At 53.6% G+C, this 25,514-nt stretch overlaps 1 protein-coding gene across 6 annotated transcripts; it reads right to left on the reverse strand.

Annotated features, from left to right (window-relative positions):
• Positions 1–1,233: 1,233 nt before the first annotated feature.
• Positions 1,234–23,821, reverse strand: LOC309517954 (insulin receptor substrate 1-like). 6 transcript variants are annotated; one of them, XM_082197650.1, is made up of 5 exons: positions 23,562–23,821; positions 23,103–23,163; positions 20,948–21,847; positions 13,060–14,739; positions 1,234–2,036 (listed from the first exon to the last, which is right to left on the reverse strand). In XM_082197650.1, exons 3-5 carry the CDS (start codon positions 21,297–21,299, stop codon positions 2,029–2,031), a joined length of 2,040 nt encoding a protein of 679 aa, XP_082053776.1. In that variant the 5' UTR covers positions 21,300–21,847; positions 23,103–23,163; positions 23,562–23,821; the 3' UTR covers positions 1,234–2,028. The 6 variants fall into 6 exon arrangements, with proteins under 6 accessions (XP_082053776.1, XP_082053772.1, XP_082053774.1 ...); XM_082197646.1 differs by having other exon boundaries at positions 23,375–23,821; XM_082197648.1 differs by lacking the exon at positions 23,103–23,163 and having other exon boundaries at positions 23,487–23,821.
• Between the last annotated feature and the right edge of the window lie 1,693 nt (positions 23,822–25,514).

A 25,514-nucleotide genomic window follows, 5' to 3' on the forward strand; every position in this document is an offset into this window, starting at 1 on the left:
TAAAGGAACAGGGTTCTGGTTTCCCGAATGCTGTTGTCCGGTCCAGGTGAAAGCGCTGGGCCAGGCTTCTTTAGGGCTGGGGTGAAAGTTAAATTTAAAAAGAAATAAAAAGGGGGGGGGAATTGCGGATTTTGCGCTGAGCTCTGTGGGGCTTAGAGGACCCCCGAAAAAGTAGGGCAGGACTGGAGAAGAAATGCCCCCGTCCCCGTCCCAGGAGGATTCAAATTGGGACCCTCTCCCTACCTGCAAGAGAGAAGGAGCCACCCCATACCAGGACTGCCCCCCAGGAACCTGTGGGGAACAGCTCTTGCTGTTGGAATCTCCCTTCTTGTAACCTGATGTCCTGGGTTCGAGTCCTCCCTTCCAGAGCAGCAGGAAAGACGCTTGCTCCTGTTCCATGGGACAGCCCTTGATGTTGGCTCTCACATCTCCTCATCTCCAGGCTAAACATCCGCAGCACCTTCAACCGTTCCTCATCAGGCCTGGTTTCCACACTCTCGGTTGCCTCCTTCTGCGCCCCTTCCAGCTTGTCAATGTCCTCTTTAAATTAGGGTGCCCAGAACTGGACACAGGACTCCAGGTGTGACCTGACCAAGGCAGGATAGAGCGGGATTATTCCTTCCCTTAATCTGGACACTAGACTTCTGAGGACGCAGCTGAGAATAGTATTAGCCTTTTTTGCCGCTGCATCACACCGTTGGCTCATGTTACGCTTGTGGTCCACCAAGACCCCCTACTGGGAAGCCAGGTGTCTCCCCACTTTTAAAACTGCTTGGGACAGAGTTTGAGGGGGGCCTCAGGCCCACCCGCCCTGCTTCCCTTGGGTCACAGCAGTTCTCCACCTGTGGGTCCCCAGATGTTGTTGGACTACAACTCCCATCATCCCTGAGCTCTGGCCTTGCTAGCTAGGGGTGATGGGAGTTGTAGTCCAACAACATCTGGGGACCCACAGGTTGAGAAAGGAGTTTGCGAAAAAAAGAAATTCAGCCCCACCTGGAACCACGGCTGAATCCCGGAGAGATGCCCATCCAACCTGCTTAAAAACCTCAAGAGCACAGGATTGTAGAGTTGCACGGGGCTCCCAGAGGTCATCCAGTCCAACCCGCAGGAATCTGAAGGAAAGCATGCACTGGGGGGAGAACCGCCCTCCTGTGGCCCCGCTGCAACCCACCCTGGCTCCAAAAGGGGCAAGACACCCCCATTTCCTCCCCAGAACTTCACCCCACACCTCGGTTTTCCAGTTCTGAAAATCTCTTTTATTTCCAAATACGAGAGAAGCAAATAATGCCGTCAGTTCCCAACAGCAGAGAAGTGCGAGGCGTTACGAGACGGGCCCAGGGGAGTTTCGGGGAACCCCAAAATGTTCCCTCCCTCTCTCTGCAAACTGCTGCAGCGATTTGGGGGGGGGATCTTCACAGGAGGGTGCAGGCACTTGAGTCGGGTGGGGCGTTTGGCCACAAGCGACACGGAGGCGAGAGACACGGGTTCAAGGCGGCTCCCTCTGAAGCAAAAAAAGCAGTACCCTTTAGCATTTCTTTTTGCAAGGGGGACGACGACGACACGTGTGTATTTCCGAAGTTAAGCAAATAAGTTTTGGGGTGCACGCTCTTCCCATTCCTCCCGTGGCTTTGCGCTATAACTCCCAGGGAGTTGTAGCGCAACGCCGTGGGAGGGCGCTAGGTTGGGAAACTCCACCTTGCAGAATCAAATTGGGCAATTTGTTTCCCAGACTTACAGAGGTGGCCAAACAAACACCCCCCCCAAAAAAAAATCCCACACGCGCACCAACCAATAAACACAGACACATCTTTGGTGGCAAGCAGGCTAGGGCACAATTCCAGAGTTCTCCCATGGGGAAGGGGGGGTAAACACCCCCCAAAAAGGCACTTTAAGTCCAATGAACTGCGGCCGAGGGGTGGAAAAAAATAGAGAAGCCAATATTGCTATAGTGCAAAAAATCCCAACCATCGTGAAGAATGATGTTGGCGACAAGGGAGGCCGGTTTGCGTATCTTCCTTGCTGGCGGAATCAGGAATCTGAAATGAGAGGGGAGGAGAAAAAATTAATCTGTTTCAGGCACCAAAGAAAGGAACCCAGAGATGGGGCGAAAAAGAGGTTTAAGGGGAATTATTCCTCCCGGTCAGCTTTCCCCCCCCCAGACACTTTGCACGTGCTCAGAGGGGCCCTTGGAAGAGACCCCAGCTCAAGAGCGCAAGGCGCTTGCCAGCAGCCACAGGGCACTTAGAAATAATAATAATAATAATAATAATAATAATAATAATAATAATTTATTATTTATACCCCGCCCATCTGGCTGGGGTATAAATACTGTCCTTAATTCTTAATCCGCTTTTCCAAACCCAGCCCCACAAGACCCCCCCCCCATATCTCCGTAAGAGAGAGCGTTGTCCCCATAACTACGTCTCTCGTCCAGCCAGAAGCCAAGTTTCTGGAGCAACGAATAAAAAAGGAAAATACTAAAAAAAAGGGGGGGGAGTTGTGTGTGTGTGTGTGCCAGGATGAGACCGCAGCAAAGCTCTCCCTGGTATGAAAATTATAGTCTGGGCCCGGTGGATTGGGAACAAGGTCCCAGTGTCATTAAAAAAAGAAAACCGGAACGCCCTGGGCTGTGAGGGCCAGGTCTGCTCAAGAGAAAAGAGCCTCAGAACCTAGGAGTCTTCAGGATCGGGGCCCCCTGCGGCCTCAACTGGGAAACTCGCAAGCAGGATTTGAACTCCTGGCTACTGGTAGCCCTCTCCTCCTCCACGGATTGTGACAGGGAGTTCCACAGTCTAAGAGGGAGTTTTCTTTTCTCTGCCCTGAATCTCCCCAAACCCAGCTTCACTGGATGCCCACGAATTCTCGTTTTGTGGGGAAGAGACGTTTCTCTGTCCGTTGCGTAATGTCATCAGCTTCTATCTTGTTGCACTGAACTCGCCTTTTCTCTCAAGGACAAAGCCCCGGGGCTGCGCAGGGGAGGCCCTGTCACCATCGCAGGGGATAAAGTTTAAGGATGGAAACTGGGGGGGGCAGAGAGACAGCGAGGGGGGGCTGGAAGAAGAGATGGTGGGAAGGAAGGAATATGAAATAGGAGGGAGGGAGGGAAAGGAAGGAAGGAAGGAAGGAAGGAATATGAAATAGGAGGGAGGGAGGGAGGGAAAGGAAGGAAGAGGGAGGGAGGAAGGAAGGAAGGAAGGAATATGAAATAGGAGGGAGGGAGGGAGAAAGAAAGAGGAAGGGAGGAAGATGAAGTAAGGGAGGGAGGGAGGAAGGAAGGGAGGAAGATGAAGGAAGGAAGGAAAAGAAGGGAAGGAGTATGAAATAGGGAGGGAGGGAGGGAGGGAGGGAGGGAGAAAGAAAGAGGAAGGACGATGAAGGAAGGAAAAGGAAGATAAAGGAAGATGAAGGAAGGAAGGGAGGAAGAGATAAAGAAAAAGAACAAAAGAAAGAAAGAAGATGAAGGAAGGAATGAAAAGGAAGATGAAGGAAGAGGAAGGAAGGAAGGAAGGAAGGAAGGAAGGAAGGAAGGAAGGGATATGAAATACAGTCATACCTCGAGTTACGAACGCTGCGGGTTGCGCATTTTTGGGTTGCGGACTGCGCTGAACCTGGAATTACCGGAATGGGTTACTTCCAGGTTTCGGCGCTCGTACATGCACAGAAACGCAAAATGATGTCATGCGCAGAAGCTCTGAATCGCATTACGCGGATGTGCAGACGTAGCACTTCAGGCTGCGGGTTGCGAACGTGCCTCCCGCACGGATCATGTTTGCAACCAGAGGTATGACTGTGGGAGGGAGGAAGGAAGAAGGAAGAAAAAGGAGGATAAAGGAGGATAAAGGAAGGAAGGAAGGGATAAAGAAAAAGAGCAAAATAAAGAGGGAGGAAGGAAGGAAGGGAGGGAGGGAGGGAGGGAGGGACGAGGATAATGAAAGGAAGAAAGGAAGAAAAAGGAAGGAAGGAAGGAAGGAAGCTTTTGTGGCACACCCCAAAAAAGGAACGAGTGGACAATAGCTTAGAGGAAAAGAAGGGCAGCCCTGGATCAGTGGTGGCCTGCAGACTGGATGTGGCCCCCAGGCCTCTCTATGTGGCCCTCGGGACCCTCTCCAAGGCCACGCCCCTCGCAGACCTTCCTCCGCCCCTTCCTCCAGTGATTTCCCCTGGGCCTTGAGCTTTGGCAGCGCGGCAGAGGATGGAGAGGGGTGTGTGCAGAAACTGTCCCCCTTGCCATGAAGGCGAGAAGGAAAGAATGGAAGGAAGGGAGGAAAGAATTGGGGGGGGGGGAGAGAGAGGAGCAGCGGAGGAGGAACTTGCCCCCCCCCCCCGCTCTCCAGGGACGGCAAGGCGGCCTCAGCTGTCGGAGGAAGCAGATAAATATAGAGAGGAATTTTAACAGGGCAGGTGAGGATTTGGGGAGCTGGGGGAGGCTGTCTTCTCTTCAAGCCCCCAATACCAGGCGGGGGGGGCAGCATGCAAATAGGTTTCTCCCTTTCCTAGAGTGCAGCCCCCACCCTTTCCCCAACCAGATGCTTTGGTTGGGGAAGGGGGGGGCAGCCACCTGCGAAACTCACACTTACCGCAATGGGCTCTCAAGACACGCCCATTTCACCGCTGGGGAAAACCGAGGCTAAAAAAGCGGGGCTTGCCCCTTTGTGAGCCAGCAGAGATCCCGGGGTATAGAGCGCTCTGGAAATAATCTGGTGGGGGCAGGAGGGGACAGACAACGAACGATGGGAGATTTCGGGCAGATAAAAGTACTTTTTCGCATGGACTACGGAACTCCCCCCCACAGGAGGGCTGTAAAAAGAGGACGGGGCAAATTCCTAGAGGGGAGGGCTATCGATAGCCGCCGGCCGCAATGGCTACACTCTGCCATTCACAATTTGAGGCAGCGATGGTTCCGAATACTTGTTCCTGGAAACCGCAGGAAGGGAGAGTGTCGGTCTTGTGTTCGAATCCTGCTTTTGGGCTTCCCCTGATGGGCATCTGGTTGTGGCCGCGGTGAGAACAGGGTGCTGGTCTAGAGGGGACCCCTTTGGTCTGATCCTGCAGGCTGTTGAAGAAATCTAAGAACTGACACCTCTCTCTTAAAAGCAGGAAATAGTTTGTATTATGTCTCTGGGGAGGTGGGGGGGGGGAAATATGGGGCTGGGTGATTAAAGCCTGACATGGCTCAGGGTCTCAATACCTTAAGGACCCCCTCTCCCCATATGTTGAACCCCGGACCCTGCACTCTTCTACATCCCCTCCCCACCAGAGGGCGGCAACAAGAGAACAGGGCCTTTTCAGTGGTGGCGCCTTCGTCACATATATTTAGACACCAGGCAAAAACATTTCTCTTCAGAAGAATGGCAGATGAAGATGATGGATTTTTCAGAGCTGGCCGACCTAACCGGAAGAGTCCGCAACCAGGAGGAGGACAAGTATCAGGAAGAGTGGATTAAATTTAAGGATTACTTAGTTAAATATGTTAAGTCAAATTAACTGAAAGCAGCTTGCAGATACTGAATTGGCTTAGGACTTTATGTTAAGGGATGAATTAATATGTTTAATTTCAAAAGGAAAAGGTCTAAGGATGTTAATGTTTAAGTTAAATTTTATAAGAACTGTGATTTGGAAATCTGTTAAAAGGACATGCAATGAAATTCAACCAAGGGGAAGCGAGGAAGTCACTTAACAATGATAATAAGTGTAATTTTCAATAAGGCTATGATTTTTGTTTGTTTGTCTTATGTGTTTGTTTGTAACGTTGTGAAAACCAACAAAATTTTTTTCCCCTCCTCTTCAATGGCCTTTGGCCATGAAATAATCTATGGCCTGTTAGAGCTGGGGGGGGGGGACTGTTATTATGATTATTTTATTATTAAGCTGCATTATGTGCACTATGTTTTATTATTATGCTGTTACGCTTTTTATTACGGCGCTCTGCAAAATGTGTTCTTAATGTTGTACACCGACCTGGGATCTTCTAATAAAGGGCAGTATATAAATTGAATATATTATTATTATTATTATTATTATTATTATTATTATTATTATTATTAGGCTGCCAGGGCAACAGCCCAGTCCCCCATTATACCCACTCCATATTTCTCCAAGGCAACTGGTATTCTGTGGCAGCGCGCCTCTGAAGCAGGAAGTAATACAAAAGCAATTAATTTATAATTATTAATCAATCTGTTGTGGCAAGCAGCAGCCTTGGGTAGAGGTCCATGAGACTGGTGTAAGTCACCTTTAAAAGCCCCCAAAGCAAGCCAGTGACCTGCATCAATAGGAGTATAGCATCTAGATCAAGGGAAGTAATAGTGCCACTGTATTCTGCTCTGGTCAGACCTCACCTGGAGTACTGTGTCCAGTTCTGGGCACCATAGTTCAAGAAGGACACTGACCAACTGGAACGTGTCCAGAGGAGGGCAACCAAAATGGTCCAAGGCCTGGAAACGATGCCTTATGAGGAACGGCTAAGGGAGCTGGGCATGTTTAGCCTGGAGAAGAGGAGGTTAAGGGGTGATATGATAGCCATGTTCAAAGATATAAAAGGATGTCACATAGAGGAGGGAGAAAGGTTGTTTTCTGCTGCTCCAGAGAAGCGGACACGGAGCAATGGATCCAAACTCCAAGAAAGAAGATTCCACCTAAACATTAGGAAGAACTTCCTGACAGTAAGAGCTGTTTGACAGTGGAATTTGCTGCCAAGGAGTGTGGTGGAGTCTCCTGCTTTGGAGGTCTTTAAGTAGAGGCTTGACAACCATATGTCAGGAGTGCTCTGATGGTGTTTCCTGCTTGGCAGGGGGTTGGACTCGATGGCCCTTGGGGTCTCTTCCAACTCTAGGATTCTATGATTCTATGACCAACACCCACGTCATGTGTCGGGGAGTTCCACATGCTAAGCAGAGCACAAAGGCCTCAGAGAGGGAGGAAAACGCCACTTTTTGTGCTACTCCTGCATGGATTTTCCCACTCCAATCTCTGAAGCCCAAATGCTTCTGCCGGTCATCCAAGGGGAGACCCCCACCCTAATTCTGGTCCAGGGGTCTTGGCCCTGCCAAGGTGGCCTTAACTTAAACCTTAAGCATTCACAGCTGTGAAAACACCTCTCCAAATTAGAGGCCTGAAATGAAGACGGGGAAGGAGGCCGGCCAAGATTTTTCAACCCACGGCCAGCTCCACCGTTTGCAATGCCAGAGGCAGCGGCGGTGCAGTGGTTAGAGCGCCAGACCAGAACCTGGGAGAGACCAGGTTCAAATCGCGCCTCTCATCCAGGAAGTTCACTGGGTGGCCCCTGCCCAACTAGACTACCCCACAGGGTTGTTGTGGGGGTTAAATGAGGGGGGAGAGGACCGCATACGAAGAGCCTGCTTCATTAATCCAACGGCCCCTCTGGTCCCACAGTGGTCCGTGGCAAGCCTGCAATCAGGATTCGAACACAAGACCCCCCTCTCTTCTCCCTGCAGCTTCCAGCACCTCCACAAATTTGCCTTCTAAAGCCATCTGGGCTGCTGGCCGGGGCTGCTTGCTGTGGGAGGGAGTTCCGCAGGTTAACGGCGTGGTTCTTTTTTATCTACTCGTTCAGGTTTTGTGAGATGCCCATGAGTTCGAGTGCCGCACGAGAGGAAGGAATACTTTCTTCCATCTTTAAGTTTACAAATTTCTGCACCTACCTGAGCTCCCTGGGGTGGGAAAAAGAGGGGATCTAATTTGCAATTGAATAAATGAATATGTAGAAATTGGACAGGGTGCTGTGTGGTGCCCTAGCTCAGCCCTGGCTGCACACCTGCTTGGCATGAGGACCCATGCTTCATTTCCCGACAGCATTTCCAGGTACCCCCTGCCTGAAACCCTGGGCAGCTGCTGCCGGCCAGTGTCTGCAATATTGCGCTAGGGGGAACCCAAGTGTCTGGCTGGGCAAGGGCTGCAGTTCAGTAGCAGAGCGCTTCCTAGGCCTGCAGAAGGTTGCAGGATTCAGTCCTGCACTGCGCCCACGCTGGCGAGCTGCCACCCCTGCTGCCAGCCTGTGTCTGCAATATTGAGCTCCCCGTGGCTCTGTTGGCCTGCCTCGGGATAATGACGTCCCTCTCCTCCCCGCACGAGGAGAGCACAGGGACCGCAAAATGGGACACCGGGGTACGTTGCCAGGAGTAATTTCGGACCGCGTTGTGCCACCAGGTGAGCCTCGCGGCAGGTGCGCCGCCAGGTTGGCGGCTGATAAGGCAAAGCAAACATGCCCCAGGCCTTGCAGGGAGGTTTGGAAATCACCGTGGTTAAGGAAGAAGCCAAACCCGACGTTTTTCCTCGCTGGGCAGCGTAGGGGAGATGCTAACCCGTTTCCCAAAATTGCAGGAAAACGCTTAAAGGAGTTTAGAGGAAAGGCGAACAAATGGTGGCGTTGTAGAAGTTTGCAAAATTATGCCTGGGAGGGAGAAAAGGGATGGGGGGACGTTTTCTGCCCTCTTGTAAGATTCGAACTCGTGAGCAGCCCACACAACTGGATATTGGAAGATGGAGGGGGGGGGGGAAGATATTTCAGTTGGAGACTATGAAGGATAATGGCTGAATAATTCCCTAATTTAGGGATAATTCCCTGTTTAGGGAAGCTTTTAATGTTGAATAGGTTATTGTATTTTAATATTCCATTGGAAGCCGCCCAGAGTGGCTGGGGAAACCCAGCCAGATGTGCGGGGTATAAATTATTATTATTATTATTAATAATAATAATATTAGTCTCTCATTGTTTTATTGGTAGATTTCTCTGGCATTTATTTTCAGGAAGGGGGGGTACAGTAAAACCCCAAATGGGTGATCAAGACGGAATTTTACTCAACAAACATATTTTAGAAGTTTACAGAGCCCTGACATTTATAAATTTTAATAATTGACTGCCTGTTTTTATGTTCTTATGTTCTTTGTGTACTGTGTTAGTTTTATGATGTTAGCTGCCCTGAGCCTGGCTGCGGCCGGGATAAAAATAAATTATTATTATTGATGAGATTTCAGAGTTGATTGTTAACGACATTTGCTCTTTACTACTTATTAAAACGTATGTCTGCAAAAAGAAAAAGAAAATGTTGGGAAGATGAAAGAAAGCACGTGGTTGACCTACGGAACTCATGTCCACTGGAAACAGTGACAAGCCACCGACCTGGGGGGCTTCCGAAGAGGATGAGACAAACCCATGGAGGAGGAAGAGGAGAGGGCTCTCGATGGCTACTAGCAAAGCTGTCAACGTTTCCCTGGTTCTGTAGCTGCGACTCCTGATCCGAAAGGGGGTTGGTCTGGGTGACCCTTCTTGGGGGGGGGGGTCCCCTCCCAGCAGTTCTACGGCCCCGATCTAGCCAAGGGGGGTGCCTCAGGGTTCTGTCCTCCCCCCCATGCTTTTCAACATCTATAGTGGTGCCTGCCCTGTGGAACTCCCTCCCACCAGATGTCAAAGAGAAAAATAACTACCAGACTTTTAGAAGACATCTGAAGGCAGCCCTGTTTAGGGAAGCTTTTAATGTTTAATAGGTTATTACATTTTAGTGTTTTGTTGGAAGCCGTCCAGAGTGGCTGGGGAGGCCCAGCCAGATGGGCAGGGTATAAATAAATTATTATTATTATTATTAGGCTGAGTGTTCATCAGTATGCGGATGATACCCAGCTCTACCTCTCTTTCAAATCAGAAGCAGTGAAGGCGGTGAAGGTCCTGTGTGAGTGTCTGGAGGCGGCTGGAGGATGGATGGCAGGTAACAGATTGAGGTTGAATCCTGACAAGACAGAAGTACTGTTTTGGGGGGACAGGAGGCGGGCAGGTGTGGAGGATTCCCTGGTCCTGAATGGGGTAACTGTGCCCCTGAAGGACCAGGTGCGCAGCCTGGGAGTCATTTTTGACTCACCGCTGTCCATGGAGGCACAGGTCAAATCTGTGTCCAGGGCGGCTGTCTACCAGCTCCATCTGGTACGCAGGATGAGACCCCACCTGCCCGCAGACTGTCTGGCCAGAGTGGTGCATGCTCTGGTTATCTCCCGCTTGGATTACTGCAATGCGCTCTATGTGGGGCTACCTTTGAAGGTGACCCGGAAACTACAATTAATCCAGAATGCGGCAGCTAGACTGGGGACTGGGAGCGGCCGCCAAGACCACATAACACCGGTCTTGAAAGACCTACATTGGCTCCCAGTACGTTTCCGAGCACAATTCAAAGTGTTGGTGCTGACCTTGAAAGCCCTAAACGGCCTCAAAGGCCCAGTAGACCTGAAGGAGCGTCTCCACCCCCATCGTTCAGCCCGGACACTGAGGTCCAGCGCCGAGGGCCTTCTGGTGGTTCCCTCCCTGAGAGAAGCCAAGTTACAGGGAACCAGGCGGTGGGCCTTCTCGGTGGTGGCACCCGCCCTGCAGAACGCCCTCCCACCAGACGTCAAAGAGAAAAACAACTACCAGACTTTCAGAAGGCAGCCCTGTTTAGGGAAGCTTTTAATGTTTAATAATTATTGTATTCTAATATTTTTGTTGAAAGCCGCCCAGAGTGGCTGGGAAAACCCAGCCAGATAGGCAGGGTATAAATTATTATTATTATTATTATTTATTATTATTATTATTATTATCAAGGGACCTCCAAGCCACCGTGTCAAAGGAGAAGCGCCTGCCCCCAGCTTCCAAGCCAGGAGCAGCAGTGACCTTTCTCTCCCTAACCCAAAAAATCACTGCATGTTTCTCAATCTCGTCAGGCTAGGAATAGACTTTTAACAGCCCCTAGTAAATGCTTCCGCGAAAAGCCTGCCTGTTTACCCGGGAGGAGGAGCAGCCACGGAGAGGAGAGTCTCTCCCTGTCAGCAGGTTTCGTAGAATCTCTGAGTTGTAAAGTTGGAAGGGGCACCCAGGGGCCATCTAGTCCAACCCGCCCCCCGCAAAGCAGAAATTGCGGCTGATGAATCTCATGACAGGTGGCCACCCAACCTCTGTTTAAATGCCTCACCCGCACCATGCCTTTAAAGCAGAATCACTCAGCTTTAAGCAGACACCGCTTCCCCCCAGAGAATCCTGGGAATTGTAGTTCGTTAAGGGTGCATCCTGGGAATTGTAGTTTGTTAAGGGTGCATCCTGGGAATTGTAGTTCGTTAAGGGTGCACCCTGGGAATTGTAGTTCGATAAGGGTGCATACTGGGAATTGTCGTTCATTAAGGGTGCATCCTGGGAATTGTCGTTCGTTAAGGGTGCCAAGAGGACCCATATTCTCATCCCTGAGGTTCCCAGCGAAGAGGAATTGCAGGTTTGCGAGGGGATTAAGGGAGTCTCCTCAAAACCCCCAGCCCCTTTCACAAAGCGCGACTCCCAGAATCCTTTGCGTCCAGGGGCGTTGATTGGTTTGTGTCTTCATTCCCAGTTTTATTACGTGTTTTGTGTTTTTACCTATGTGTTTTTATGCTGTGAACTGCCCCGAATGTAGGAAAATCGAATAATGAAACGGAACGGCCGAACTTTAAACGGATGCAGCCGTCCTCGCCCCCCAACCCAAGAATCCTCTTTGTCACGCTGCAGAGAACGGCTGCATGATGTATCGATAGATCGCCCAAAACCAGTTTGAAGTCCACATCGTGATATCGGTTTCATAGTTTTGGACCTTGCAATATATCACGAATCATGGTGTGTGTCAGGGCTGCGCGACATATATCCTCCAAAACTGGTTTCAAGTCAGTATAGCGATATCAGTTTCCTAATATTTGATCTGGAGATATATTGCAAATCATGATTTGTGTCTGCTTTGCAAAAACCACAAAGTGGGGGAAACTGTGAAGCCAGCAAATGTCTCTATGTAGCTCTGTCCTTATTTCAGACATTGCGATACAGTGCTACCTTGGTTCTCAAACGCCTTGCTGGTTCCCAAACGCCGAAAACCCGGAAGTGTTCCAGTTTTCAAAAAAAAATTGGAATCCGAAAGTCCAAAATTTGGAATCCGAAAGTCCAAAATTTGGAATCCGAAAGTCCAATGCGGCTGCCGGATATTGTTTCCGGGGCGCCTGCACCAGTCAGAAGCTGCGCCTTGGTTTTTGAACATTTCAGAAGTCAAACGGACTTCCAGGATGGATTAAGTTTGGCAGCACTTTTGTTTTCACTATTTATTTTGCGTTTTTGTTTTTTGAGGCTTTTTTGGTTAATTTGTTTTTGTGACTGTGTGGAACCCAGTTCAGCTACTGATTGATTGATTGCATGACTGCGGAACAATGACTATCATCAGCGCAGCTAAAAAAATTTGTTTAATTTTTATCATCCCAACACTGCCTTATTTATTTTATAGTACAGTAAATTGTTTATTAATTTCATTTTATGGATCAATGGTCTCGTTAGATAGTAAAATTCATGCTGTCTGAGGGGTTGTTTTTAAAAGTCTGGAACGGATCAATCCGTTTTGCATTACTTTCTATGGGAAAGCGCGCCTCAGTTTTGGAACGCTTTGGTTTTGGAACGGACTTCCGGAACAGATAAAGTTTGAGAACTAAGGTAGCACTGTACAGTGGTACCTCTGGATGCAAACGGGATCCGTTCCGGAGCCCCGTTCACATCCTGAAGCGAATGTAACACGCGACTCGCCACTTCCACACATGCGTGTGATGTCATTTTGAGCGTCTGCGCATGTGTGAGCGGCGAAACCCGGAAGTAATGCATTCGGTTACTTCCGGGTCACTGCAGAGCGCAACCCGAAAATGCTCAACCTGAAGCGTAATCATCTTCATCCTGAGGTATGACTGTACCTCTGGTCGAATCCTGTACCTCTGACCTCTGGTTTTGTACTTAATTCATTCCGGAGGTCTGTTCTTAACCTGAAACTGTTCTTAACCTGAAGCACCACTTTAGCTAATCGGGCCTCCCGCTGCTGCTGCGCTGCCGGAGCACGATTTCTGTTCTCATCCTGAAGCAAAGTTCTTAACCTGAAGCACTATTTCTGGCTTAGCGGAGTCTGTAACCTGAAGCGTATGTAACCCGAGGTACCACTGTATACCAATATATCGCGATGTTCAGATGGCGATACAGACATGTTGTTGAAAACCAGGTACCTGCCCCACCTTCCCACCGACACCACTCACCTGCCCCCTCTGAGCTCGCCTTCTGCCCCCGAAGCTCCCCAGAGCGGTGGAAGTCGATGCTGGCATAGCTGTGGATCACCCCAGCCGGGGCGGGCACTGCTGGCAGCCGCAGGACAGGCGCCGCCTCATTCGCCAGGTCCAAGTCGATGTAGTTCAGGCCCGGCTCAACCTGCGCCTCTCCGGCCTGGGGCGCCACCCCATTCCTCTCAGCCTCGGGGAACGTCTCTGAGCAGTGCCGCCTCCTCCCTTGCGAGCGGGCACGTACCAGTCGGGTCCCGGGCGCCATCTCGGCGTAGTTGTCAGATGCCGACGGGGCGAGTCCCTCTGGCGCAGCCCCGGCCGACATGTTGATGTAGTCTGCGGCCGCCCAGGACCCGAACTCGATGCTGACGTACTCGCCAGCGCTGCGGGGCGGCGCTGCCGCTTCCCGGCAGGCGAAGAGGATCCGCGGGTCTCCGCCCGCCTCCTCCAGGCTGTCGGAGCTTGTGGACGAGGACCCGGAGAGGTGGCGGGGGCCGAAAGGGCGCAGCAAGGCCTCCGGGGCGTGCTTGAAGGAGCGGGGCAGGGAGAAGAAGGGGGCGCCGCCGGGCAGGGGGCTGCGCTCCGGCGGGGTGCTGGAAGCTGAGTGACTGGCGGACGACATATCCATGTAGTCGCCGCCGCCGGGGGATTTTGCCCACCGGGCCGCGCCGTCCGGGGAGCTGCCGCCGCTGGGGGACATCAGCATGTAGCCTCCTCGCTCGCGGGATGGGGAGGCGCTACCCGGCGCCATGGGCACATAACCACGGTCCTCCGTGGGCACGCCAGGCAACATGGCCATGTAGCCAGGGTCGGAGCCCCGGAGGTTCAGGCCTTCTGGGTAGCTGGCAGAGACGGCGGGCGGCTTCCTCCGGGGCAGACCCTCCTTCTCCAGCGCCACCGGGGGCAGAGAGGACCGCTTGTTGGCCTCCGCCGCCGCCGCCCAACGTGCCAACGAGGCGCTGTCTGGCGATGCCCTCTTGCCCATGGTGACGTAGTCTAGTTCGCCTCCCACCAGCAGGTAGGCCAGCGGGTCGGGCGTCCCGGCAGGACGGCGGCACTCGCCCGGGCTGGAGCCGCCTTCGTCCGACGAGACGGCGCTGTAGTCGCTCAGGGAACTCGGCTTCCGCGGCCCGGGCACCTTCTGCGCCCCAGGCACGTGGGGAAGGCAAGGGGTGCTCTCCGGACGCGGGCGCCAGAGGAAGGTGCCCTGGCCGGCCGGAGGGTTCCCCGGGTGCTGCCGCCGGGGCGGCACCGAGATGGGCGTGGAGGCCAGGGGCTGGCTCTTGGCACGGACCCGGAAGTCGTCGCTCAGCGCCTTCATGGCCTCCAGGATGGTCTCGTGCATGTTCTGCGCCACCACCAGGTCCTCCACCTGCATCCACAACTCGCCGGGCCCCGTGGCGGCCGAGCGCCCGACCTCCATGAAGAAGTAGTTCTCCGAGTGGCCGCAGCGGCGGACGCTGAGTAGTTGCAGGACCACAGCAGCCACGTCCGAGTTCAGCCGGACAAAGTCGATGGTCTTCTCCGTCAGGCAGAGGAGGTAGACGCCGGCCAAGTTGCGCGTGTGCCCCAGGCCCCGGGGGCGCAGGCTGACCTGCCAGACCTCCTTGAAGGGCGGGCGGGGGGAGGAGGCCGAATCGCGGCCGAGGGGGGCATTTCCTGCGAGGGGGGGAACGAGAGAGGAAAAGGCGAGTGAGAAGGAGGCCGTTCAGTCAGCTGCAATTCCTGCCTTGCAGGGGGCTGGGCTGGATGACCTTTGGGGGTCCCCCTCCCAGCTCTTCTGTGATTCTGCAAATAAATAATTGTACAGGGGGAAAGTACCTCTGAAGGTCTTTTGGACAACACCCTGCAAGGCATAATCTCAAGGAAAGCATACATGATGGTGCAGAGAAGTTCCTTTCTCCTAACTCAGAAGACACACCAACCAAGCTGAGTGTTGGAGGAGGGTTCAGGAGAACCACGGGATTGTAGAGTTGGAAGGGGGTCTAAGGGTCATCTAGTCCAACCCGCTGCAACGCAGGGATTTTTCACCCAAGGTGGGGATCAAACCCACAACTCTGAAATGCAGGGTCTCGAATCCCAGCTCATAGTAGCAGGAGACAGTCCAGGTCCAGGCCAGGTGGAAATGAGCAGAGGCACTGCAGTCGAATCCCGGGCAGACGGCCATCCCACCTCCGCTTAGAAACCAACGAATCATAGACTTGCAAGTTGGAAGGGGTCCCCGAGGGTCATCTAGCTCAACCCCCTCCAGCAAGGCAGGAATCCTGTCTGCAGCCATCCCTGGGTGGCCGCAAACTACTGACCTTCTGGTTAAAAGCAAGATGCACTGACCCTGGGCAGAGAAAAGGAAGCGCACAGTTGGCCTGCGGAACTCCCTGCCACAGGAAGCAGGCGTGACCACTAACCTAGAGGACGGGACAAATTCACAGAGGAGGAGAGAGCTACTGAAGGTGACTAAGCCACGAGGGCTATGCCCTGTCCCCCACAATTGGGGGCAGCGGCGCTTCCGAGGACCAGCTGCTGGACGCCGCAGGAGGGGAGAGTTGCTCTTGCACTCGGACCCCGCAGGATCTGGCCATGTGGCAAGGAGTGCTTTGGTTATTCAGTGGGCTGGAGGGGGGGAGGACAATGGTTGGGGGGCACAGAAGGTGAAGGCAGTGGGTGGATGGAAAGAGAATCGGGTAAACAGACCCAAAAACAGCCGGGCGCCCTGGCAACAACCGCCGTGCGCGCGTCACCTGGGAAGGAAGGAGAGGGACCGGTTGCCGGGGAGATTGTGGCAGGATAATTCAAAGCCCCCCCCCCCCCCGCCAACCTGAGGTTAACTCTGGGGTTCGGGAAAGAGCAAATGTTTAAGCTAAACAGTTGGGGGGGGAGTCGAGGGGAGGAGAGGACAGAAGATGCTCAGAGAGAAAGGTGTTGCAGGTCCAGCTGTGAATCACAGACAAACCCCCCCCCTTCCCAAAGTAGGGGGGGACGGGGACAACAGGATTTAATAGGGGGATTATGCCAAGAGGTAAGGGGGTGGCAAAGGGGCGTTGGCGGTGTAAAATCCAAGGAGTGCAGAGTCGAAAGGGGCACCCAAAGCACATCTAGACCAACCCCCCTCTTGGAAAGCATGAGTCGCAGCAGACATTGCCAATTGCACCAGCAGACATTGCAAATTGCACCAGGATTTGCTTAATGGCAGAATTGGATAAAATGACAGGAAGAATTCGAAACCGTCAAGACCAGAGATTCACAGAAGATTGGAAGAAATATACGAACTCCTTGAAGGGCGGCTGTAGTCAACAAATCACGCTAGTAGGACTACAAGGAGTTTTGTACGGAGAAATATATATGAAACATTGCAAAGCAGAGAAAGAGCAGAGATATTAGTTATGAGATTTGAATGTAAGAAATGTATATGAAGCGAATAGATGGGAAAATTTTCAGATGCAATTGATGGAAGTAAAAAAAAAAAAACGTACAAGATGTAAAAGTATGTTTAATTGCTGCTGAAAATGATATGTTAAAAAAACTAATATTTTATTTTTTTTAAATGACCACCAGGCTTTGGAAAGCCGGCTGCATCTGGGTCGCGCTTGCGCCTTTCGCCCGGCCGATTAAATCACGCTGGGTTTTTAATAAATGCGCAGTTACCCATTGCCGCTTTTGAGTTTTAGCATTCGCTTCCTTCGCAGGCCAAGTGGAAAAGCACCACTCAGGATAATGGGTTTTCTGCAAGGGGCACTGAGGATGGGGTTGTGGGACCAAGGTGTGTGCGTGAGGGGGTAACTCCTCGCCCCCCCACCAAAAAAAAAGAGAAACTGCTCGTCTGGACCCAGAACTCCCTGTGTGCCAGGAGAACCCAGGAGTCCTGGGACCTGCCTCTCTGCCTCTCTCTCCCAGGAAAATCAGCCTCCCCCCCCCCCAAGGAATAGTGTAGGGGGGGAAGAGGAGAGAGAGAACATTATGTACCAGGCGGCGCATACCAGCTGCGCACACAAACATACATCTCCGACACCGCAAGCTGCAAAATTGGAAAAGGGGAAAGAGGTTTTGCAAGGGAGCACAGCTTGAACCCAGAATAATTCTTGCAAGGGGAGAAGATTTCGGGTTTGGGTGACACCCCTGCGCGCCCCGTCGGGAGCAAAGTTCAGGGCAGGCTCACACCCGCAGAGGCCAGCGCTTGGCACCGGACCCCCCTGACCCAGTTCCAAGGTTTGCCCGCAGCCAGTTCCCTCCTCCCTGGCAGGCCAGCTCTGCACGCCACGCCTGCAAGCACTTCTGGGCCAGGATACGGCTGGTTGGGCTGCAGAGATCTAGCCCAAAGGTCCCAGGGAAACCTTTGCTCCCAAAGCAGCCTCAAGCCGGGGGGGGGGGGAGGAGAGGGACACCATTATCCTGAGATAGGTCAAGAGAGCCACGGGGAGCTCAATATTGCATGCACTGGCTGGCAGCGGCGCTTACACCTCGCCAGCGTGGGTGTACTGCAGGACTGAATCCTGCAACCTTCTGTAGGTCTAGCAAGCGCTCTGCTACTGAACTGCAGCCCTTGCCCAGCCAGACACTCGGGTTCCCCCTAGCTCAATAGTGCAGGCACTGGCTGGCAGCAGCTTTCCAAGGTTTCAGGCAAGGGGTCGGTCTCCCCGCCGTACCTGGAAATACTGTCGAGAAATGAACCTGAAGGCCAAGCAGGTGTGCAGCCAAGCACCCTAGGAACAAAATCAAGGTTCTATCCCTCATTGTTTTGGATTAAATGACGACATAGGAAGCTGGTGCCAGAGACAGACTCTAGGTCTGTCTAGCTGGATATTGTCTACACTGGCTGGCAGCCTCCCTGGGCCAGACCAACGAACGGCGCCTGCAGAGCAACAAGACCCTGGGAGCAAGGAGGAAATAAATAGCTTGGTTAATTAGCAGGGGGTAAACAAAAAAGGTTATGCAGAGGCCCAGGAATCCCGCAAGGGGAGCAAAGAGCAATGGTTAGAGCAGCCTTCCCCTAACCTGGGACCCTCCTGCAGGCTGGGGCTGATGGGAGTTGTTGTCCAAAAAAGCTAGAGGGCACCCGGCTGGATCAGAGCACAACAAAACGGGAGGTGGCGGCATTACAGGGTGGGTAGGGGTCCCCCAAGGGCCATCTAGCCGAACCCCGTGGCCTGCAGAGGATGTGTTTGTGTGCTTGCCCATCTGTGAAATGGGCTCAAAGGACCTCTGAGGACCATCAGGGTCTCTGCCCTGATCTTGGGCTAGGAGACACGTTGAATCACAGTACTGTGCAGGTGGGAGGGACCCCCAGGGGTCATCCAGCCCACCCCACTGCAATGCACCCCGTGTCTCTAGCCCTGTCACCTGCTCCCACCTGGAAGCGAGAAAAGTAGACCCCCCAGGCAAGAGATGTGTGTCTTTCCCAGCCCCCCTGGGATCAAACTTCTGCGTGCAAAGAAGTTGATTTATCACATTTATATCCCGTACATACCTGCCCTCCCCATTTCAGCCTCGAAACAACCACCCTGTGAGGTAGGCTAGACTAAGAGCGAGTGACTGCCCCCCCCGGGCCGCACCCTGGTTTCTCCCAGGTCCTAGGTCCGGCGCTCTAACCACCACGCCACACTGTCTCTCCGAAACAGCTGGAGGTGGGCACACAGGTTGAGGAAAGCTGGCCTGGGCATCTGAATTAAGGTGCAGAAGGTCACGTGCCGCAGAGAAGCTCCGTCAGCACTGTTTTTGTGGAACGAAACTGCCCCTCCAGGAACCCCTGGGGGAAATCACAAAACCACAGATTTGGAAGGGGTCCCCAAAGGTCCTCTAGTCCAACCCGCTGCGTTGGCGGAATCGCCAGTTTAAAGGGTTGGAAAGCAAAGACACGCCTCTGCTGGTGGCCCTGGAAAAGCCCCCCTTGGGTCGCAAACGTGGGCTTGCAGGAGGACTGCAGGTAGCTTCACAGAGTAGAGCCTCCACAGCTCAGCAGGGTATAGCCTCTGCCACTCGTGCAGAAGGCTCCCAGTTCAATCCCGGGCAGTTATCATCAGGTATGGGTCTACCCAAAACCAGAAACAGCTGCTGCCTGCCTGTGTAGGCAGTACTGCGGTAAACGCACCAACGGGCCTGGAGGGGGAAGGTTTGTGGCTCGGTGGCAGGACAACTGCCTGGCTCAATCTCCAGGGAGGGCAGGGGAAAGACTGCCGGTCAGTACCAGGCAGTATTGAGCTAGGTGAGCCGATGGCTGGCTGACTGCCAGTCAGTACCAGGCAGTATTGAGCTAGGTGGGCCGATGGCTGGCTGACTGCCGGTCAGTACCAGGCAGTATTGAGCTAGGTGGGCCGATGGCTGGCTGACTGCCAGTCAGTACCAGGCAGTATTGAGCTAGGTGGGCCGATGGCTGGCTGACTGCCGGTCAGTACCAGGCAGTATTGAGCTAGGTGAGCCGATGGCTGGCTGACTGCCGGTCAGTACCAGGCAGTATTGAGCTAGGTGGGCCGATGGCTGGCTGACTGCCGGTCAGTACCAGGCAGTATTGAGCTAGGTGGGCCGATGGCTGACTGACTGCCGGTCAGTACCAGGCAGTATTGACCTAGGTGGGCCGATGGCTGACTGACTGCCGGTCAGTACCAGGCAGTATTGAGCTAGGTGAGCCGATGGCTGATTGACTGCCGGTAAGTACCAGGCAGTATTGAGCTAGGTGAGCCGATGGCTGACTGACTGCCGGTCAGTACCAGGCAGTATTGACCTAGGTGGGCCGATGGCTGACTGACTGCCAGTCAATACCAGGCAGTATTGAGCTAGGTGAGCCGATGGCTGATTGACTGCCGGTAAGTACCAGGCAGTATTGAGCTAGGTGAGCCGATGGCTGACTGACTGCCGGTCAGTACCAGGCAGTATTGAGCTAGGTGGGCCGATGGCTGACTGACTGCCGGTCAGTACCAGGCAGTATTGAGCTAGGTGGGCCGATGGCTGACTGACTGCCGGTCAGTACCAGGCAATATTGAGCTAGGTGAGCCGATGGCTGGCTGACTGCCGGTCAGTACCAGGCAGTATTGAGCTAGGTGGGCCGATGGCTGACTGACTGCCGGTCAGTACCAGGCAGTATTGAGCTAGGTGGGCCGATGGCTGACTGACTGCCGGTCAGTACCAGGCAGTATTGAGCTAGGTGAGCCGATGGCTGACTGACTGCCGGTCAGTACCAGGCAGTATTGAGCTAGGTGGGCCGATGGCTGGCGCCGTATAAAGCTTCCTAGTATAAAGCTTCCTATTGCATCACTCGCGTAAGTAAGCCACGCTTCTGGTGGGGAATTGAGGTCCCAGGGCCAATCTCTGGAGAGCCACTGCTGCCAGCCTGTGTGGGCCATGGCCTGAGCTTAACAGCAGCAGCAGCAGCACCTTAGGAATAAATAGTAAAAAATAAAGAACATCCCCCCCCTCCCCAAGGCGTGTTTGGCTTAAAAGGCTGAAGATACTCCAAGAAAATAAGGAAAGCCCATCCAGTTGGGGATCCTGTTTACAGTGGCCAAATCCCCCTTATAATTAAGAATCAAGATAGACTGCCACTGGGCCTGGAGGCTCCACAGCAGCATCAGAACAACCCTGCTGGATCAGGCCGGGGGGTGTGTGTCTAGTCCAGCATCCTGTCCCCACAGTGGCTGAAAAATTGCCTGTGAGAAACCAGCAAGCAGGATCTGAGCACGAGAGGAACTCAAGAGTAGCCCCTGACCGTTCAAATCCTGCAGCGGAGAGTTCCACGGGTCACATGCATGAATTCCCCCCGGCGCAGGCCAGGCTGAGTGGCATGGGTCAGGGGCACAGAAACTCCTCGCCATGCCATGCCACCACGATGCTCTCATGCCACACCACTCCCCGCCAACGTGGACCCCCCCATCCCACTCACCCTTGGAGTGCAGCTCCACCAGCGCCGCGTACCACGCCTGCTGCTGTTCCGCGTCCTCGGCTGCCACCCCGAAGGTGCCGTCGCGCCCGTAGAGCACGATGAGGTGCCTGTGGCGGGCGTCCGCCCTCTTGTTGACGTTGAGGGCGCTGGCCAGCAGGTAAGTCCTCTTGGGGCGCGTGCACGGCCCCCCCGCCCGGAACTTCTTCTCGTTCTCGTAGTACTCCAGGCGAGGGGGGCCTCGCTCGCTGCCGCGCCGCAGGACGAAGAAGCGCCGGCGGTGGGACTTTTGCTTGCGCAGGTAGCCGCACAGGTGGACGTCCGAGAAGGCAGAGTCGGTCACGGAGGGGTCCATGGCTGCGGGGACTCTAGAAGCCCTTTGCCCAGCACATGCCAAGGCCCGGGAGGGGGAAATGAACAGGGCAGACTCTCGCTAAAGCAACAGATGGCACAGGAACATCCAGTGTGATGCCCTGAGTACCAGATTTCGGGCACGTTATGCACACAGAGAAACAGAGGCCAGTTTTGGTGCCAGGGACAAGGCAAGCCGCATCCAGAGGACCCCAGGGCACAAAGGGGGCACCGAACAAAGAGTGGCTCACCGATTCGGGAAGGAATGAGGAGGGGGAGCCCGGCTACGTCCCTGTGTAAGCAACAAGAGACCACCTTTCAGGGGTGTCGCGCGGCGGGAAGAGCAAAAGGTCCTTCTGAAGGTGTCCGGAGAGGTTCAGAGGCTCACATCCCAGGAGCAGCCGTCATCCCTTGCAAATCGGAAAGAGCCTCAGCGAATCGCTTCCAGGACCCATCAGCCCACCAGGTTGGCACAGAATAGCTTCCCGTCGTCTCTCAGGCTCAGGTGTCACCAACTCTCTCCAGGTGTGAGATTTAGTTCCTTTCTTCCTTCTAGAGGGGAAACACACACACAAGCACGTACATGAGTGTGTCAGCCAAGTTCTTCCAAGTTGCAAAGTTACAAAAAAGAAGAAGGGGGAAGCTACGGCCAGACGCCGAAATTGTGTTTGTAACCTGGAGTTTTCGCAATGATCTTCTTCCCCCCATGCCAAAAAAAACCCCTTGTTTGCCTTGGAAGGAGAGTCCTTTTCCAGCAGACAAAGTCTCCTTTTTTTTTTGCAAAAGCTACCGCTTGCAGTTTGATTCTAATAAAAATCACATGCGAAGAGAGCAGGAAGAGGAAAATAAATCATCGCAGTTTTTTCCATGGCAAGTGTGGCACTCTCTGGACTTAGCAGCTGCTAAATAAAATAAAAAATGTTTGCGCTCCACCTCCCACCCCTAAAAGAAAGGGAGGGGGGTGGATTCATTGCAAAAAAAGTCTTTCAGGTGCCATTATTATTATTATTATTATTAATGGGATGGTAATAAGGAAGGAATGGAATCAGGTCATGAGCTCCTTTGACTGGCCAGAAGGAATGTTTATGGGTCTCTCATTAACCTGGGCTTGCCGTGGGGGGAGAACATTTTAATGTGCTTTCTAGGCACCCCCCCCCAGCCCACCAGAGAACATCTTAGAGGGGTTTTTGCATCATCTCAACACTGCAGACGAAAGGGAACTTTAACAGGGAACATCTGCTCCAAAGGGGAAAAAATGTCAACCGCAATCGTTGTCAAAATTTGGGATTGTGTGGCAAACTCCAGAGCTTAGTGCAAGTTCGCAAATTTCTCTAACGCAAATTTGTTTTCTCTAACGCAGAAAACAAAAAGAATATTTTCTTCCATAAAAAATAGGTGTTGGAACCACCGTGCAGAGGCGGCTCTGAGCCCTAAGCAAGGAAAACAGGAGCGACTGATAACAGGGCTGAGGGACCCCAGAGAAGCAAACACGCACGGCGACTCCCGACGTACCCACGTGCCACATATACACGTGAACTGAAAATAAAAGTCGCCTTTAAACCTGCAAGATGAGGCTTCCCGAGGAGCGCATTCCGAAACGACAAAACTGGGTGAAAGGCGGGCGCGGGGGGGTAGAATTGGCCAGTTTGACACACATGCGCGGAGAGGGGCGACTGTTTTTTTATTTTTGCCAAGTGTTTTGCAAGAGCTGGGGGGGGGGGATAGGGAAAGCTGGCTTTTCAAGCGCAGAAAACGCAGCTGGCTTTCCAATAAATAAACAAGTCAAGCCTCCGATTCGCTCCCAAACCTTTTTCCAGAAGAGAGAGAGAGAGAGGAGGGGCGCGCGCGCTCCAATGGTCACCCAAGATCTACAAGAGGAACCAGCAGAGGAAGAGAAAAATGTAGGGCGGCCAAAAAAACAGCAACTTGCGAGTCGCTTCTGCAGCCGCCTCTAGCCAAGCAGGAAAAACAAATTTTATAACAAGGGCTGGGGAGGAGTGCGGGGTTTAGCAAACCAGGGATATTCCCCCCCTCTCTCTCTCTCCACCCGCAAACACACAGGCGCGCGCCCAAACGCACCTTCCTCTCCTTTTAAATCGCAATTAAACCTCCTTCCCGCAAGGCGCAGGTGCCATTAACCTGGCCGCGGCTTGCAATCCTGCTCTCCCTTCCGCCTCTTGCCTGCGCGCACCGAAGGGCTGCAGCTGGTGGGTTGCAAGGGCTTTTTGGGGGGGGGCGCTCCCCTCTTGCAAGCTGCAAGGATGACCCTGCGCCTCTTCTCCGCACACCGACCACGTGCCTCTCCTTTCTCTTCCTTCTTGCTGCAGAGAAACCAGGACCTCTTCCTCCTCCTCCTCCTCCTGGACGCGTCTGGGGTCTTTAACTCCGCTGCCAGGGATTTGGAGAGGCTGGGCGCGCCCGTTACGCAGCGCGGCGCGGGCCCAGCAAGGCTCCTCCGCTGCCCCCCCCACCCCACTTTGGGCTCCCTCCCAGGCTGGTTTATCCTCATGCAAACTGCAAACAGACCCACATTGCCCTGCATTTATACCCAGCGCTGGCTGCAGGCGGCGGGAGGCAGCGGCGAGGCGGTCCTAGCGCCCGCGGGGTCTCCGGAGCGCGAAGCAGAGATGCGCGCAGTTTGGTAAAAGGCGTCGACTCCCCAAGGGCCCGGCAGGGGCGGGGAATATATATATTAACCTGGGGCCTGATCCAGCTCTGAAATAAAACGGGATTGGCGCGAGGGAGCCTTGCTGGATCGGGCCCGGGATGGGTCAGATCCTGCAGCCTTGTAGATCACGTCTCCTTCACTGGAGGCTGAAAGTACCGGGGGTTCTTTAGCAGTTTTTCCTACACTGCAGCGGGTTGGGCTGGATGACCCCTGGGGAGCCCTCGCAAAAACTTTCTTGGGAGTAGGACTGCTAAACTCAGCGCTGCTTTCTAAATCTCCATGCGCCCCTCACCTTTCTCCCCTCTTTCCAACACCCCCTCCATTTTCTAGTTATTTATATCTTTTTTTCAACTCTCTGACGTTAGAAATCTGTCCGGGGGCTCCTGTTGGGTCACGCCGCAGAGCCTAGCACACCCAGCTAAAATCCAGGGTGACATCTAGTCCCGGAACCCTCCTGCCTAGACTACTGCAGTGTGCTGCCGCCTTGGGCTGCCCTTGAAGACTGTGCCAGAATCTGCTGCCCTCTCAAAAACTGTTTTAACCCGTGAGGGTTCGGGGGGGTCCCCACTGTGCCCAGTTTGCATCCGGGCCCATCCAGACGCTGGTTTTGTTTCTTAAAGCGCTGCTGGGGGGACGGCAAGGAGGCCTGCTCCATCCATCCATGCTCGCAGGTCTTCCGGAAGAGGTAGAACAGGACTGATCCCTGCATTGCAGGGGGTCGGACTGGATGACCTTTGGGGGTCCCTTGCAACTCTAAAATCCTAAATTCTTCGCCTCCTTCCCTCCCTGCTTTTTCAGACTCCCACCCCTGGCGCCTCCCCCTCATTCACCCGCTGCCCGATCGGCGCGCCAAATCCACTTTCCCCCAATGGGCTCGTGTAAACGGGAGTAGCTCCGAATCGAAAGATCCGGATTTCCAGGCAGGCGGGGTTCCCGATTGCAAGGGCAGGAGGGCGCATGCATGCAGCAGCCCGGCCCCCACCCGGCTCGCATCAGGCGCGGGCTGGACGTCAGCGCCGGCGGCTCCGGTGTCGCCTCCGCTCGCCAATCCGCAGTCGGCTCCGGCTCTCCTTGCGCAATGTTGCCACCCAGCGGCCAATCGGAGGCGGCCTCCGCGCTCCCCTCTCCTGTCGCGTCAGCTCCCCCTTCGGACGCGTGTGTGACCGGCTGGTTGCGTGTTTGGGGCGCGTCGTCTGAACGGGAAAGCCAGGACCCCCGGGAGTGCAGTGGTTGGTGAGCGCGCAAGACCTCCTGATGACAGTCGTGACGTCTTTCGCGCACACCCTTTCCAATTAAACCTTCATTTAGTTGGTGGCAGTTAGCTATACAAAACACGTGTGGATGCAGCATACGGGATCTGCCAGTGCCCGCGAATAACGAAATCCAGAAGTGCAGGGGAGGTTCGCTGGAGGTCGTGTGCAATAAATTGGGCAAGGTCCATTAATCCAGATTTTTTTTATTCTTCTTTTTTTAATGATTTCCTGCAGATGCGGATGGGACTTAGCCTTTCCCAAAGCTCTGGTTTTCCCAGTACTGTAGTGATGTATGGAA

The sequence above is a fragment of the Podarcis vaucheri genome (genome assembly GCF_965113315.1).
Source record: "Podarcis vaucheri genome assembly, chromosome: 13".
Classification (NCBI taxonomy): domain Eukaryota; kingdom Metazoa; phylum Chordata; class Lepidosauria; order Squamata; family Lacertidae; genus Podarcis; species Podarcis vaucheri.